The following is a 15820-nucleotide window of genomic DNA, read 5'->3' on the forward strand; positions in this document are numbered from 1 at the left end:
GCTATGCTGTTAGCGTTAGCATAGTGCAGGAAGGCCAGCCAGCAGATGGACCCGGCCTAGATTTCCGTTAATGTGGGACAGACACAGGAAGTTTTTTTTTTTTATGTGTTCAGCCCGATGAAGTGAGTTCTCCCCTGAAGACTTGAGGATTACTAAAAATGTGAAAGGCCAGCACATGAAGCAATACATCAGGTTACTATGTGACTTTGATTGGAAAGGCATACAATGGCTGGAATATATGGCAGTCTGAAGTAGACTCTCACATGGGTGGATGGATATTTAACAATCACAAATCACAAGCGAGAACGCTATAAAATAGGGAGAAAAAGTCAGATCTTTGTTTTCAACTTGTATATGAAATGAATCATTTCCATATTCATGTTGATTGATGGGCAGGATCTGTTATTAAAGACTTGGTCGTGTGGATTTAGGATATTAGGGGATTAATCTGTCACCGTGAAGAAAGAACTGAGCCAAAAATCAATGCTCTCCACTCACCTGTCGATTTCTACTCTCACTTGTGGTCATGATGTGGAAATCCCGATATCATTCATTTCACAATTACCTGGGGCAAGAAATATGGCAATAACGGTTTTACCATAATATCAGCAAAAATGTTAAGCAAAGTTTTACTACTTTTGACTTCAGGAGGGAGCCGTAGCTAGAGCAAGACGTCTGGGCCAAACATTTTTTTTAATGCAGTGCATGGTTCTCCCCAGTGCCTCAGCAGGCAGCAGAAGTGTGACTTGCAATGTCAGCTATCCCTTAGTTGAGCAGTTGAGTAGAACTTCACGACCAGTCATTCTCCCTGTTAAACTCCGACGCAGCTCCCTCAAAACTCTACCTCCATCAGCGACAACCGCTCGACTCAGAAACTCCGGGGTCAAACACTGCTACCCAGCAGAGACTGAAGGTCCTCCTCTCCATCAAGAGCTCACTCTGGTATCTTGAACTTGGGACGCACTAGAACAGTGGTCAGCAACCTTTAATGCTCATAGAGCAGACCCGGTTTACACAGAAAAGACAACACTGGAAGGCACAAACAATTTTTGACATCTGAAATGAAGCTGGTCGATGTTATAAGGACATTTGACCTTTTGCTTTTCATTCTTATTAGATGGCCTTTATTAAATCCCCCAATGGTGAGAGATAATTGATACCAGAAGCTGAAGGCTACATGGAAGCTGATCAAAGCCCGCAAATGGCCCCTGGGCCAGACTTTGCACAAGTCTGCTCCAAGTCATGATGTCACAAACGGCATGGGTGACCGAGTGTTCAGCGTTGCTATTTGGATAATCCGTTTCAATCTTTCTTCAAGGTGGGAAAGCTTTCATGTTTCGCGTTCGGGACCTGAAAGAGGGAGTAGTGGTCTACCACCACTCGGACAGTGAGACCACCCGAGACCACATTGTCTTCCGCATCAGCGACGGCCGACACAGCATCAGACACAGGTTCCCCATCAACATCCTGCCCAAAGACGACTCTCCGCCCTTCCTCATCAACAACGTGGCCCTGGAGGTGCAGGAAGGCGGCGAGGTGCGTTTGGAGGAGTTCATCCTGCTGGCCTCTGACATGGACTCAAGTGATGACTACATCCTGTTCCAAATCACCTCAGCCCCCAGTGTGGGTCAGCTGATCAGGAAGATAAACCCATATGATGCAGGTGGGGCAGCAGAAAAAAGTTTGGGTCAAAGACGGAAAATATCTTCATCATCATCATCATCATCATGTGATGTCCCTCCTCAGGGTTTGCTGTGGACAGTTTCCTGCAGCGGGACTTGATCTTGGGTCAGATCTTTTACCGGCACTCAGGGGAGGAGAAGTTTGAAGACTCCTTTGATTTCACGCTGTCTGACGTCCACCAGCCGCCGAACCTTTCGCAAACTTATGTGAGCTACAAACTCATATTGAAGTTGACTGTGTGCTTGCTGAATACTCTAGAATCTTTATTTTGGACAACCCCATCTCCAGACAGTGGTGGTCCATGTCTTCCCAGTGAAGGATCAGCTGCCCGCTGAAGTCTCCGGCAGCGTTCGCGCTCTGACTCTGAAGGAGACAGAGGTGGTCTATATCACGACGTCTCACCTGCACTTCAGCGACAGGGAGCATCCAGACACCGACCTGACCTACGTCATCACCCGGCCCTGCTTCAGCCCACTGCGTCCTGGGTACGCTCACATCTGCTCTCCTGCTAGCCAATTTTAAAACCTCTGATTTGGTTTCCAGCCTGATGGATGCAGGTCGTCTGTTCTACACAGACAACGCTAACACCATGAAGAGAGACCCCATGGTTCCCGTCCTAAAATCCTTCTCACAGGTTTGTTTCATTGACAACCTTACTTTGGTGTGTTTCAAATGACCTTCACTGGAATTGACAATATCTAAACGTGTAACACACAAGGCAGTGTATGCTCCAAAGAAAACAGACTCCATTGCAGCTTTTGTTTGCAAAGATTTACACCTGAGCTCGGTTGTGGAAATCTACGGCTTCAGGATTGCTCCATCAGGGACTCGAAGGATTTAATGGAACAAGTTGGCTCTTTAAACCTTCTATTTATGGTGAAGAGAAATAGTGAAGTACATTTGTATTTTGCAATACATTGAGGCCCATCATTTAAGAGCAAAGTGAGTCGTATCGTGATTTATAACCTAATAAATTATAGCGCAATCGATTTAAGGAAGTGACCTGATCTGGGACATGGGAAATGGTGTGCAAACCCAGTAGATTGTATCATGTTATCGAGTTGAAAAATCAAGGTTTCACTTTTTTCCATTTTGTTATTATACTGGAAAAAGTTTGTGTTACTGCAGTTGTTGTTATGTAACTTGTACAGGAAAAGTGAACGTACAGGTGAGATTTCAGCATGTGAATTCCTGCATAAAGTTGTGTACTTGTTGATTTTGGCAGCACGCCATCAACCACATGAAAGTAGCCTTCATGCCCCCGCTGGAGGACATCGGTCCAGAGCCGCTGTTTGTCCAGTTCATCTTCACTGTCAGCGACCACCATGGAGGCAGCATCTCTGGGCTGGTCTTCAATATCACCGTCACTCCCGTGGACAATCAGGCACCGGAGGTCAGCAGCCAGTTGACTGCCACCAGCATTGAGAGAATCACTTTCACGCCCAGATGAACCTGAAATGTTGTGTATTTTTTTCAGGCCTTTACTAACGTGCTGCGTGTGGAGGAAGGTGGAGGCGCCTTCTTAACGGAGGAGCATCTTCTGGTCCGTGATGTGGATAGCAGGGACGAGTCGCTGAGAGTAGAGATTCACAAAGAACCTCACAGAGGCCGTATGGAGCTGCGGGGCCAGATCCTGAGATCAGGAGACCGTTTCAGCCTCAATGACCTGCGCGCACTCCGACTCAGGTTCTTTCTGGTTTTCTCGTCATCCTCGCTAATCCTTACTATTACTCACTTTTTACCATAAATTACTGAATATTCATAAATTTAATTACCGTAATTTTCGCAATATAAGCCGCTACTTTTTTCTCACGTTCTGAACCGTGCAGCTTATACGGTGACGAAGCCAATATATGGATTTTTCCAGGATAAAGAGTGTCGTGCTGCAAAAATATTGAGCCCGGTCACCTCAAACTGGTGAAATCACTGGTGTTTTATGTACCTTAGAGCGCTCAAAATACGCTGTTTTCACCCGCGTGTCCGCAGCTGCACCGACAGAGCAGATCTCCAGGTAGACCGGAGATGAGAGGCAACAACTGACACCAGCTGTGGTTTCGGAACTTCGGACACGCGGGCAAAAATGGTGCATTTGTAGCACTTTAATGTAAACGATTCAACGAGTTAACGATTCAAGTCCAGAACATTGCATAGTTTATTTCATGAATCAGTGTCAATGCTGGACCACGTTTTAAAAACTAGTGTAGAAGTGATCTTCATGCTCTCTTTTTCCCACAGTGCAAATGCCACCATTGCACCCGCAAGTGAACTGCAACTGCTGTTTTTAGTCCAAAAATTCATTGAAATAGAAAAAGATTTCCAAATAACATTTGCATAACACAGGTGATTTAAAGTTGAACAGCATTAAAGATGAATAGTGAACACTTTGCAAACATAAATGGCACAAAAATCCCACTTCCTTGTTGCTTTTATATCTTGTTCTTGGAACGCGCCAACGACAAGCCTCAAACAATGTGTAGAGGTTTCTCTTGGATCAGTGACAGCTGTTTCAAACGTGATCAAAGCTACTGTCGTCATTCCTTAGGTCCTATTGTAATTTGTAAGCGCGCTGGCGTGTCAACATTAGCTGACAGATTTTTCTGTAAACTTCAACTCATTGTCCAGAACAGACGCCATGTCATTGTCATTGTCAGTCTTCATGTTGCCGCACAATGAAATCCAAACATTGATCACATTGACATTAACCCTTCAATGTCTTTCTGAAATGTCATTGAGCTGTTATGAATTATATGATCCTTTCCAGCAGGAACATAACATTAGAAGATATTTGTTCCTCATGTCAGTGGTCACAGGTGGCAAACCTGATGATCCAAAATATCTGAAAGTTGAAAAAGGATTTGTCTGGGTTCAGGCATGAAATATCTGACACAAAAAGTTGATTAGAGAATACAAATGAAGATTAATTTACATCTGAAACAACAGAATGAAATTGTTTGGGGGATGGAATAGTGCCAGCTTACATTGACAGTGGGAAAAAAAAGCTGCCTTGAACAAAGGATATTGGAATTGTATTTCAAAATATTGACTGGAAAAACCTGTTTAAGATGAAAAACAAAAATGGGAAAAAACATCAAAGATATAGATTTATTAGTCTTATTTTTCCTTACTTTCTTTTTCACCTATTAATCTATTCCATTTTTCCATGAGCATTGATTTACCTCACCAGAATAAACTTTTCTTGTAGTCTTTTATTATCAACTGGTTCACAGGTACGCAATAGAGTGCTATTTTCAGAGACAACTTAAAAAAAACCAAACACTTAAATACCCATTTTAATGACTACTCTTCGTTTCAATTAACCTTTTTTTGTCCTGTTTCTGTCAGAATTTGTGGGTTATTGTTTATGCATGATTTTGCTCAATTGTTCAGCGTTATTAAGAGTGAGTGTTTGTGTGTCAGGTACATTCACGATGATTCTGAGACGACGGAGGATGACGTGAGTCTGAGGGTGACGGACGGGCTGAACTCAGCGGACGTCATTTTGCCAATACAGGTCAGTTACTACAAAGAAGCTAAAATGAGATTTCGTTTTTTACCCCTCTCCACTCCTCTCCAGGTCTTACCGATGAATGATGAGCCACCCCAGTTGGGTTTGAGTCTGCGAAAAGAGCTGAGCTGTGAGGAAAGGGGTCGGGTCCAGGTGACGGTGGACTATCTGTCTGCCACCGACCGAGACAGTGAGGACTCCAGACTGACCTACATGCTGGCTCGGCGTCCTGGCAGAGGAGAGCTGCAGAAGGCCGGGCTTCCTGTGGACAAGTTCTCCCAGCAGGACTTGCTTCAGGGTCTCATCTACTACGTTCATACAGGTGTTGGTTCAAAAACATGGTCTTGTTTGCATCACTTCTAAAAAGGTATTTACCTAATCCGTGTGTGCTCAGGAGGCGAGATCGGCCCCTTGTCTGTTTACGACACGGTCACGCTCATCATCTCAGATGGAGATGCCGGAGGGACTGATAGTTGTTGTCATGGAGATGCCCCGCCTCCACCTGTGCCCCTCCATGGCACACTTCCTGTTTACGACCTCAACGTCACCGTGCTCCCTGTCAATAACCAAGTTCCCACCATCATATTTGGTAAGACCACAAATCTGTTCGCTGTGTTCACATGAGAACTGTAACCAAAGTGACTTGTTATGACAAGAAGTCAACGAAACAAATGACCAAGTACACAAACAAGACAGACTAACCCCATTTATAAAATCTCTCTATAAAGTCTGGATTAAAACCGAACAAGTGAATTAACCCCAAAAATAACTTCAAAGTGACTACAACATATTGTATGTTATAAATCCTCTAGTAGGTCCATGCAGCACGCACACACACACGCAATTATCCAATGTGATCATGAGAACATTTCAGCATTTATTAACCTCGATTGTGGTTATAAAACCTCCATCATCACCTCCAATAGATTTGACTGTCGTTAATTAGCACTGACATGACCTGAACACCAAGGCCTCCGTGTTTCCTCTTCGTATATATTGTGTGAGCATTAATGATGGACAGTCCTGGATCACGGCGATAAACCCTCGTCTCAACCCAATACGAAAACAAGGTAAAGCTGCCTTGTGCTCGTTCGGTTGCTAATGCTCTTACCGTGTGTCTTTATTCACTGCTAATTAATGAAACAGAAAACAAAAAACACAGACATCCACTAAGACCCTGAACTGCTGGCTGTTGTGGTTGTGTGAATGGCGAGATATGCTGGCAGGATTAGCGATCCGGTCGCGTTTTAGTAATCCGGCTAGCGAGACGGGCTACTACGAGGTAGCCATTGTGTGAAGGGATTGCCCCCCCCCCCTTTGTTAGCTTGTATGTTGGTTGGGGAACACGCTCAAATCAGAACGTGACAACCCTGACAAAGTGGTCCATGTAACCAAGCTGAATACCTGCTCTAGAGAAAATAATAAGTGCCCTGATCTCTGATGCGCAAATACAGAAATGTGATTTACCATGAAAGTGCGGACACTTCTCATCTGTGGTTGTTTTTGTCTGGACCATTCCTGGGTGAACTAAATATAAATAAAGCCAACACACACACCCTGCCAATTCCAAGTTATCCCAGTGGTCACTGGTCTCCAGTGATAACCACAGAGCCTCCCCAATCCCTCTTCTTGGCTCTGGTCCCAGCGAGAATATCATCCTACCCAGGGGAGTGTGTGTGAGTGAGAGGGCTACACTCCCTCTGCGGTGTGTGTGTCAGGCTGATAGGTGAAGGCATGTCACCCACTGCTCCGCTGCATTAAATGAGTTGTCAGTATCCGGACAGAGCAAACGCACACTCTTGTAAAACACACAGACATTTTTAACTGGTGTTTTCTTGACAGTCCATTGAAGGGCAATTCTTCTTTTTCCTCTTCTTTGTCAACATGTTCTTCATTTCCCATCAGTGGTCGACGCCGCAAGTCATCTTCATTCATCATCGACTTGTCGCACCTGTTCTCACTGTTTACAACACTGATGAACCTCACTGTCTTTCATTACTCATTATCCTGTACTCTCATGCTCATGCAACAGCATCATCGTCCTCCAGTTCATATTAAGAAACAAGCTTGACTATTAAAAAATATTGACCAATGGACACAATGGACTCTTGTATGTTCCTGTTTACACAATATATTGTCAGTGTAAATCAATCAATATGTGTGAAACATAAAGCAGCCTAATAACATTGACAGGTCATACAGTAATGTTATTTCGTACTGAACAATGTAAATTGAAAAAACTGGAACTCAGGATAATGAACCAGAGATGCGTTGCGTCTTTGCAGGCGAGTCCATGTTGGTGGTGGACGAAGGCTCCTTTGCTTGCCTGTGTGCTGGCGTCTTAGCGGCCACAGACCTGGACAGCCCTCGCGACCAGCTGACCTTTCACATTGATACTGCTCCTGTGCACGGCTTCCTGGAGAACACGCTGCCCACTCCGGGTTCAGAAAAGAGCAACGCTGGGATCAGAGTTGGTTAGTGAACTGAGTGCCTGAGTGTTAACTATTTCTGCTGCTGCTTTTTTCTTTTCTTGTGTACTTTCTGCCTGTTCCTACTTTCATCTATGATCTTTTTCCTCTTCTAGATTTGTGAAGTTTCTTCAATCTTTTCTGCTATTTCTTCACATTTTGGCTCTTCCTCCGCCCTTTTTTTATGCCGTATGTTTTGTTTTTGCTCATTTATTCACAAACATTTAGTCCTGAACTCCCTATTTAGTTTGATTTTCCTTCCCTCAACCTCTTGAAGTCTCATTGAAGTTTATTTTTGCTTCACCTTCTTTTCTTATCACCATCTATTCTTCATTGTCACTGGCTGTCATCCTCCTCTTCACTCGGACATTAGCACGGTTTGTATTTTATGCTTTCGTTTTCAAGAACTTCAGCAGAAATGTGAAAGGAGAAACTTCACAGGGACAGTTCTTCCCTTCCAGAATCCTTTACCCTGGACCACCTCACGTCTGGATTCATCAACTACGTCCAGTCGGAGCATAAAGGCACAGAGCCGACTGTCGACCAACTGACCATCAGCGTGAGCGATGGCCTGCACCGTTCCGCTGCTGTCCCCTTCTACATCATCATCAACCCCACCAATGACGAAGCCCCATCCTTACTGCTTGCCAACTTCACGGTAAGGTTAAAACGAAGGTCACAAACAAAAATATATTTATATCCTGAAAGCAATCTGCAATGCAAAAGGAAAATTGTTCAGAGAATGTGACTAGAATCGTCATTACTTTTTACATTGCTCAGGCGAAAGCCAGGCTCTACCTTACAAAGAAGATACATCCTGCCATGTCGTGGCAGGATGCTAAGTCTTAAAATTATACCATGAACTTTATTCAGTGCAGACTGAAAAGAAGGTATATTTTATCTGTCACATTTCTTAAAATGAAGGCAAGACGTCAATTTGGGTGAAAGCTAAGGTGACATGACCTCATGTCTCCCCTGTCAGGTGGAAGAGGGCGGCCTGAGGGAGTTGACTCCTTCCATCCTAAATGGTTTCGACCTGGATGCTCCTCCAAACATTCTCACGTTCACGGTGGAGAAGCCCCCGGCTCACGGCTTCCTCATCAACGGCATCTATGGCACAGACAAAAGCCGCTACACAGAGATGGGATCCGCTTTGCTGCAGACAAGCCTCTTCATCTCCACCTTTACTCTCCAGGAGCTCCGGCAAGGTGAGTGAAGCCGGAGGTTGTGATGATCACGCATGTTCACTGCCTCTCAGCCTGGCTCAAATGTCAACAGTGTGTCAGTGATGTTGTCAGGAACTGACCAGGTCTCTACTGTCATGAAGGTGCTTGTGCCCTTCTCTGATTTTACTCCACCCGTGACTTGTCTAGTTTTGGTCGATGGAAATTCAGCGGGATTTTATCATAGTTTTTATTGTCTGAATCACATTTAGTCTTGTTTGTTCTTTAGATAAAAGGCTTTGTCAACAACAGTGCATTACATATTCAATTACACATCACCAGCATCTCTGTTGTATCTCAATCTAGAGGTCAACGACATGATTTTGTCATAGTTTTCTTGATGAGAGCAACTACCTAACACTACTTAAAAGCTACTCATGTTGGAGACCTGTGCGGTCGAGAGCCACCCACCTGAGGACGAATTACTTGCCAAGTTATTAGACAGTAGGTCATGATGGAAGCACCGAGGCGAATATCAATTACATTTCTTTTCTGTAAACAGCAGCTGAAACTCTTTTAACACTGTGTTACATGTTTCTCTGCGCGCCCTCTCTTCCCCTCCACATCCCTCCACAGGCATGAAGATCTTGTACATGCACGATGACACAGAAACCCTGAAGGACGCTGTGCTGCTGCGGCTGACAGATGGCGTTCACGTAGTTCAGGGGACAGCTCAGGTCACCGTGCTGCCGGTCAACGATGAGAAGCCACTGCTGATCAAGTACACTAACACACACTGTGGGGTTCACATTTTGTGGGTTTGAGGTCAAAGGTCATAGCCCAGGACTTGATCCACATAGATGATTGTTCTCAAAATATGGGACAATTTCTTTCGGTAAATAAATTCATGAGATTATTTTTTTGTGGCATTAGAAAATCCTGAGGTCGCATTTATTTCTACATGTGTGTATATATATTTAGTGATATGTATTTTATTTAACAATTAATACCTTGAAAACGTCCACAAGAGTCAGAAATATTTATTTAAAAAGTTAATATTGTGAAGAAAAATGTTAAACGAGAGTGTCTAAAAACAATGCTATTCTATGTATTTTATTTATTTTCTGTCCAAATCAAACAGAATATAAATGTTTTGCGGTACAACGCACCAAAAAACTATGATTATTTATTTGAGCTGCTTTAATAAGTCATACAAGCTCATTAGAAAGAACAATTAATTTAAAAGTATGTAGGAAATGGTGGATATTGTATTGTCAAAATGCAGTGGGAAAAAAACAAAACATGTCCAAATTGAGCCGTAAGATGACATACTGCTTTGAAAAACTATTTATGCATGAAGCAATGAAACCATTTAAATGCATAAAGAGTGATGATGAGTGGATGGTGTGGTTAGAAAAAATGGCTTGAAGGCGAAGTGTCTTGAGAGTCTCGGGTGTTCTCACAAGTGAAAAGAAATGTAGTGACTTTCGTGAACAGGAATGTGATGATCAGAACTTTTGAGGAGCTCTGAGCTTAATAACACGAATTGGGGAAGCGGGGGGGCTGGGCTGAGGTGGCAGAGGGGTGAGGACATGTGGCGTGGCGCTTTGCTTGAGTGGCCCACTACTCAACCCTCCTGGTGCACCACCCACAATCTTTTCATTTGAATGAGTGATTGGGAATTTGCATCCTTGACTGGGTTCCCCGTCATGTCCTGATTCTCACACACACCTGTGCACCCAGTCCCCAGAACGGCTGGATCGGAGTGTGTTGGCACTGGCCCGAGCTGGTACTGTAAAGACCACCGAGGTGGAAGTAAAGCTGAGACTTGGCAGCTGCTGGGTCTCCTTGTTTTTGTTCCTGCAGGATGGACGTGGCAGCGTCTGTCCTGCGTGGATTTTACTTCCAAGTGAAGAAGCAACCAGACGGTTTCCCATGTCTCCCCCCACCCTACTCCTCCCACCATCCCCCCACCCACACCAGCACTCAGTCCTACTGCTGAGAGCTCTCCTGTCACACAAACTTTAAACTGGTCACCCTTCGGTTTAAGTAGTGATGATTGAACTTTTTTTGACTTCCACATATTTTATGCAGGACTCAACCAGCTATTGTGTGTAAGAACACAACTTGAGTAACTAATCTTCAGTCTGCTTGTGTTCCAGGAATGCTGGGCTTGAGGTGAGCGCTGGCGAGCGGAGGGTGATCTCCAGCGTAGTTCTGGAGGCCGAGGATCTGGACACGCCACCACCGTTCGTGTTTTACTTCCTGAACAGTGAACCACGCTTTGGGAAACTGCAGCTCAGGGTGAGAGAGCAAGAACGTCAAGTGACGCTAGTCACATCGTTGACTACATTAGGTCAGTTACGGACAAAGTCTGATCACCTCCTCAGACACAGTTTTGGAAACACTCCATGTAGATCCTGGAGTTCCTTAGAGTTGCCGTTTTTTCCTCCTCCATGATAACACCATACGTGACCCTGAACTAAGGTTCCTATAATGCTTGGTCATAATTATTATCATAAATGATAATGTATTCATCGTACAGTGTAATGTATAAATGGTTTTAGAATCGAGTTGTCGTTCCTGGAGAAAAATGTTCCGTATTTAGTAACGTTTTTAATTCATTTTCTCAAGACGGTTGCTTGTTTGATACAGGTGGAGCACAAAAATAACCGTATCTCAACGTGGATATTTTGCGTCATGATTCAGATTTGGAAAGAAAATGGAAAACAATAATGCACCAATGGCAAGTTCATGTTTTATAACTCGCATTCGGAGTCCCTAAGTGAATACTTACCTGTGATCTCACCGGAAAAGGCAATGAGATAAGAATAAATGCTTTTGTTATGAACTAAAGTATTTCACTGGATTTCTGCTGCATGTAAACGATCGTGGCCCCAACATGGCAAAGTAAATGCCACCATGCCCTCCCAATTATTAGTAGCAATTTTCTAAATTATAAATGTTTTTTGGATTGAATCATTCATATAAATATAAAGTCCATATGTCTGCACATTTACAGACCTTATCAGATCTTAAATTGTATTGGCCTCTGCAAATACAATGCACCAATAAATGTGCTTTGTCTTTAGCCCAAAATAAATAGCATTTTAGCTAAATACCAGGAACAGGTGTTCAAATGTTACTTTAAAATTATCTCCTGAAGTTGTTATCAACTTGCACTTGCTAGTGCTAATGCTAGCAGCTACATACCCGCAGAGTGACAGCAGGTTTCTTTATTTAAACAAGCATTTAAAAACACCTGCCACCGTCCGGTGTGTTCATGAATGTGCTGCTCAAGCTCACAGCAGTCTCCAGTGATTCAGGTGTCATGGTCATGCAGCTAGAAGTGCAGATGAAACTCAGCAATTCTTGTTGTTACAGACGGGCACGGGTTGGACCGACTTGTTGGCGGGGAGGAACTTCACCCAGGACGATGTGGAGCTCAACCGGCTGTGGTACACACACACCGCACGGACCAACGCCGCCGGCTTCAAGGGTCATGACAGCTTCCGATTCACACTCAGCGACCTGACCAATGAGACTCCTGCTCAGACTTTCTTCATCTCTGTCCAAGTGGTGCAGAGAGGTGAGTGGTTGTTGTTTTTTTAAATCTTTTATTCAGTCAGTTATTCACTTTTATTAAAGGTTAATGAAGAGATCCTGGCTTGTGTTATTAGAACATTATTGTATCAATGTCGTTCAACCATTACCATATTTTTTGACAAACAAATGTCCAGTGTCGACACAGTCGATGTCTCTTCCATCACTAAACTCATCTTGTGCCCAACACATGGGCCATCAAGTCTAAAAATATCTCCTGGAGGAACCCTGAGCGAGCACCTTCACACACACCTCCGCTTTGCCGCTTCATTCATTATTGAGCGTCTGCCAGCTTTGCCAGTCGGGTGAACACAAGGCCTCGGCCCTTCTGGCTGCGGGCCCTTAGATCCTGGAGGAGTAGAGGTGAGAACCAGTAAACTCCTCAGCCGCTGAATAATTAAGGGGAGCAGAGGTGGAGCAGCTGCGGAGAGATGTTGGCTTCGGCTCCTCCGGGTGCTCGTCGCTCCGCTGGGGGGACCCTAACTTTGTTGTTTATGTTGTCTGCAACCCGACTTCTGTTCAGGCAACATGTGGCTAACGCTTGGTTCTGAGAGTTGACTTTGTTTAGCTTCACTGGAGACCCAAATATGGGAGGAGTACTCTGGAGCGGTCAACCACCTGGTCATGAGTGGAGCAAGAAATGTCTGGATTTCACTACCATTCAAGTGAACTCTTTCCTTTTTGTGGCAGATTCAGAACTTTGTTTCAGATTTTTTTCTTTCAAATAATGCTTCAATAGTTTTTACATTTTTTAAAATAGGTAACTAATTTCAGATTCAACACTTTTTAACTTTTTCTCTCAGATGCAAAACATTTTTTTCCACGTTGAAATCTTTTGCAGATAAAACATTTATTATGACTGAAACTTTTATTCATTCAAATATGAATTCATTCAAATATTCATTGTTTTTTTTCCCCAATAAGTAAAAACTATTATTCGGATTCAAAATTTTCAGATTGTTTTTTTTCTTTTTCAGGGTTGACATCTGACTCTTACTTCCACATCATCTCTGTGCGAGTCTGAACAAATCTTGATTGTCAACTTTGGATTCCATTCTAGCCTGCAACTCCTGAGAGAACTCACTACAGTCTGAGTCCTCTTCTCCTCCTGCAGGTGACATCCTGCTGCAGACCACCCCAGTGCACCTGCTGGAGGGTCAGCGTGTGGTCCTGAACACAGACATCCTGCTGGCCTCAGACACCTCCGGGCGTCCGGAGGAACTGGTTTACACGCTGTCGGTCCTGCCAAGCCATGGCCTGGTCCACCTGGTCCACCGGCCCGGAGTCCCGCTGGCCACCTTCACGCAGCTGGACGTGGCAGCACACCGAGTGTGTTACACTCATGACAACAGTCACCAGACAGAGGCCGACATGTTCAGGTGAGGTCCAGTGTCTCACACGAGACTCACTCACATTTCAGGATTTCAGCCAGGATTTTTTGAAATCGTGGTGGAGCCCGCTTAATACACGCCACCCAACCGCAGGCTCATCAAGAGCCGGATGCATGACTTGCGTTCATGGAGCAATTATTATGTTGTTATACTGGATTTTTCCGTTAAACACACTCTGATAACCACCATAATTATATTCACGTTTTGATGTTTCCTCTTAGTTTTAATACGTCTGATCACGTGACATTACATCTTTAAGAAAGATCATTACGCACCAAGACTGTTTACATGCAGTGGAAACCCGGCATGGTCATCGGCCTGAAGAATGATTCAGCTTCTTTAATAGTCATAAAAACCTGCTTTCTTACATGTGCCTTGCTCGTCTCTGATATGTTGACTGTGGAGTGGTCAACATGAAACTCTCGCTTTGCGTTTTGAACGACCAAAACTCACTCTGAAACATGTTTAGCTGAATCTGAGCAGCAAAAAACATGTCTTGTCTTCATCCGGCTGGTTTTGTCAATGCGTGTGCGCTTGTGCCTGTGTGCCTGCATGCGTGTATTTATCCTGCCTTCAACGCCCCCTGGTGGGGCCCTTGTGCTTTTGTAGGGACCATTTGGCTGGACCCCTCAAGATTAAGCCTCAGTTTGAGGATGAAGACGTCCCCACTGTGAGACTAATAAGACCATCCAGTCTAATGCAAAAAATAACTGGATCATTACAGTTGAAGAGTCCTGGTCAAGTTCATGCATTGGTTTTGGATGGGTAGATTTTGAGTGAGAGGCTAGGGAAAGTATGAAGTCAATGAGTGGACCCCACAAAGATGGCGGGACCTGTGTGCGTGAGGGGGAGAGAGAGGTCTGTGTCATTCGATTGTGTTATGGACAATGGTTTGTTGTGCATGTGTGTGTAGAGTGAAGGCTGGGTTTAGTGTTTCTGTCTGCATGTGTGTGGAGTGTTAGCGTGTTTGTGTTCTTTCTTTGCATGTGGTGTTTGTGGTGACAGAAGATGATGAATGACCGGCACTGGTAGCAGCGCTGGCGTGGCGTGGTTCTGTTGCTGGCCACAGATGAGGGTCCCTGGGCAAATACGGCCGACACCGGAGCCAGGTGTTTCACCAGAACCAGCCTCTGATTGTGTGCGTGGTGCGTGAGTGTGTGTGGTGGCCGCGAAGCTCAAGCCCCGGGCAGTTTGTCAGCTGCAGAGCTGCGGGCCGAGGAGCAGATTGTGTTGGCAGAAAACCGAGAGGACGACAAAACCTAGAGCACATGCACACACGTCCTGGTTTCCAGTCAGATGCTCATGTAGGTGCGCTGGGCTCTCACCTCAGTGAGTGATGACTGAAGGTGTTCTGCTATAATATACATGTCCAGCTTCTGGTTTTTAAGTGTGATCATGAACCTCTTGTCTCTCTGATCTTTTGCTCAGTTTCGTGGTGACCAACGGTGACTCCTCACGCAGCGGGACCCTCCACTTCACCATCCATCACAGTGACCGGATCCCCCCCACGCTGCACCGTAACACCGGCCTTCGCCTGCAGGACGGCGCCACAGAGACGCTAACCCCAGACAGGCTGCAGCTCACTGACCCAGACACCCCGGTCGGCAACCTGAGCTACATCATCACAGAGCTTCCGCATTACGGCAGGCTGCTCCTGAGAGGCGCCCCTCTGTCCCCTCCCACTACCTTCACCCAGGAGGACGTGGATGCTGGCGCCGTTGCCTACTGGCACAACCCCAGCAGCCCGGCCGACATCGACAGGTTCTACTTCCTTCCCACAGACCGGAAGAACCGGGGATACCTGGTGTTTGGTCAGCTGAGGGAGGAGCCGGCCGTGTTCAACGTACAGGTCGGTCACAGCTCACCTCCACCACGACTCCTTTTTTATCACACGCAGTCTCTCTCTCCATCAAACTAGAGACCAATTTGCCGCACACATGCAGTATTTCTATCTTTGTGAGGACTGCTCATTGACATCATGCTCTCCCCAGCCGGTCACCCTTAACT

General features: G+C 45.0%; 1 protein-coding gene across 4 annotated transcripts in view; it reads left to right on the plus strand.

Annotated features, from left to right (window-relative positions):
* Window positions 1–15820, plus strand: part of frem1b (Fras1 related extracellular matrix 1b) — a 30556-nt gene that overhangs the window by 9188 nt on the left and 5548 nt on the right. For all 4 annotated transcript variants that reach the window (XR_008414895.1, XR_008414896.1, XM_053868964.1 and 1 more), the window contains exons 9-25: window positions 1319–1663; window positions 1747–1889; window positions 1972–2168; window positions 2227–2317; window positions 2909–3076; window positions 3161–3369; window positions 5101–5194; window positions 5258–5510; window positions 5583–5777; window positions 7474–7662; window positions 8118–8314; window positions 8639–8864; window positions 9456–9600; window positions 10982–11123; window positions 12204–12408; window positions 13537–13801; window positions 15242–15662. Coding sequence is in view for 2 of the 4 variants with exons in the window: in XM_053868964.1 (XP_053724939.1) it covers window positions 1319–1663; window positions 1747–1889; window positions 1972–2168; window positions 2227–2317; window positions 2909–3076; window positions 3161–3369; window positions 5101–5194; window positions 5258–5510; window positions 5583–5777; window positions 7474–7662; window positions 8118–8314; window positions 8639–8864; window positions 9456–9600; window positions 10982–11123; window positions 12204–12408; window positions 13537–13801; window positions 15242–15662 (3485 nt within the window). In the remaining 2 variants the exon portion in view is untranslated. The remainder of the gene's footprint in view (window positions 1–1318; window positions 1664–1746; window positions 1890–1971; window positions 2169–2226; window positions 2318–2908; window positions 3077–3160; window positions 3370–5100; window positions 5195–5257; window positions 5511–5582; window positions 5778–7473; window positions 7663–8117; window positions 8315–8638; window positions 8865–9455; window positions 9601–10981; window positions 11124–12203; window positions 12409–13536; window positions 13802–15241; window positions 15663–15820) is intronic.

Source organism: Synchiropus splendidus, chromosome 1, assembly GCF_027744825.2.
Source record: "Synchiropus splendidus isolate RoL2022-P1 chromosome 1, RoL_Sspl_1.0, whole genome shotgun sequence".
Taxonomy (NCBI): Eukaryota; Metazoa; Chordata; class Actinopteri; order Syngnathiformes; family Callionymidae; genus Synchiropus; species Synchiropus splendidus.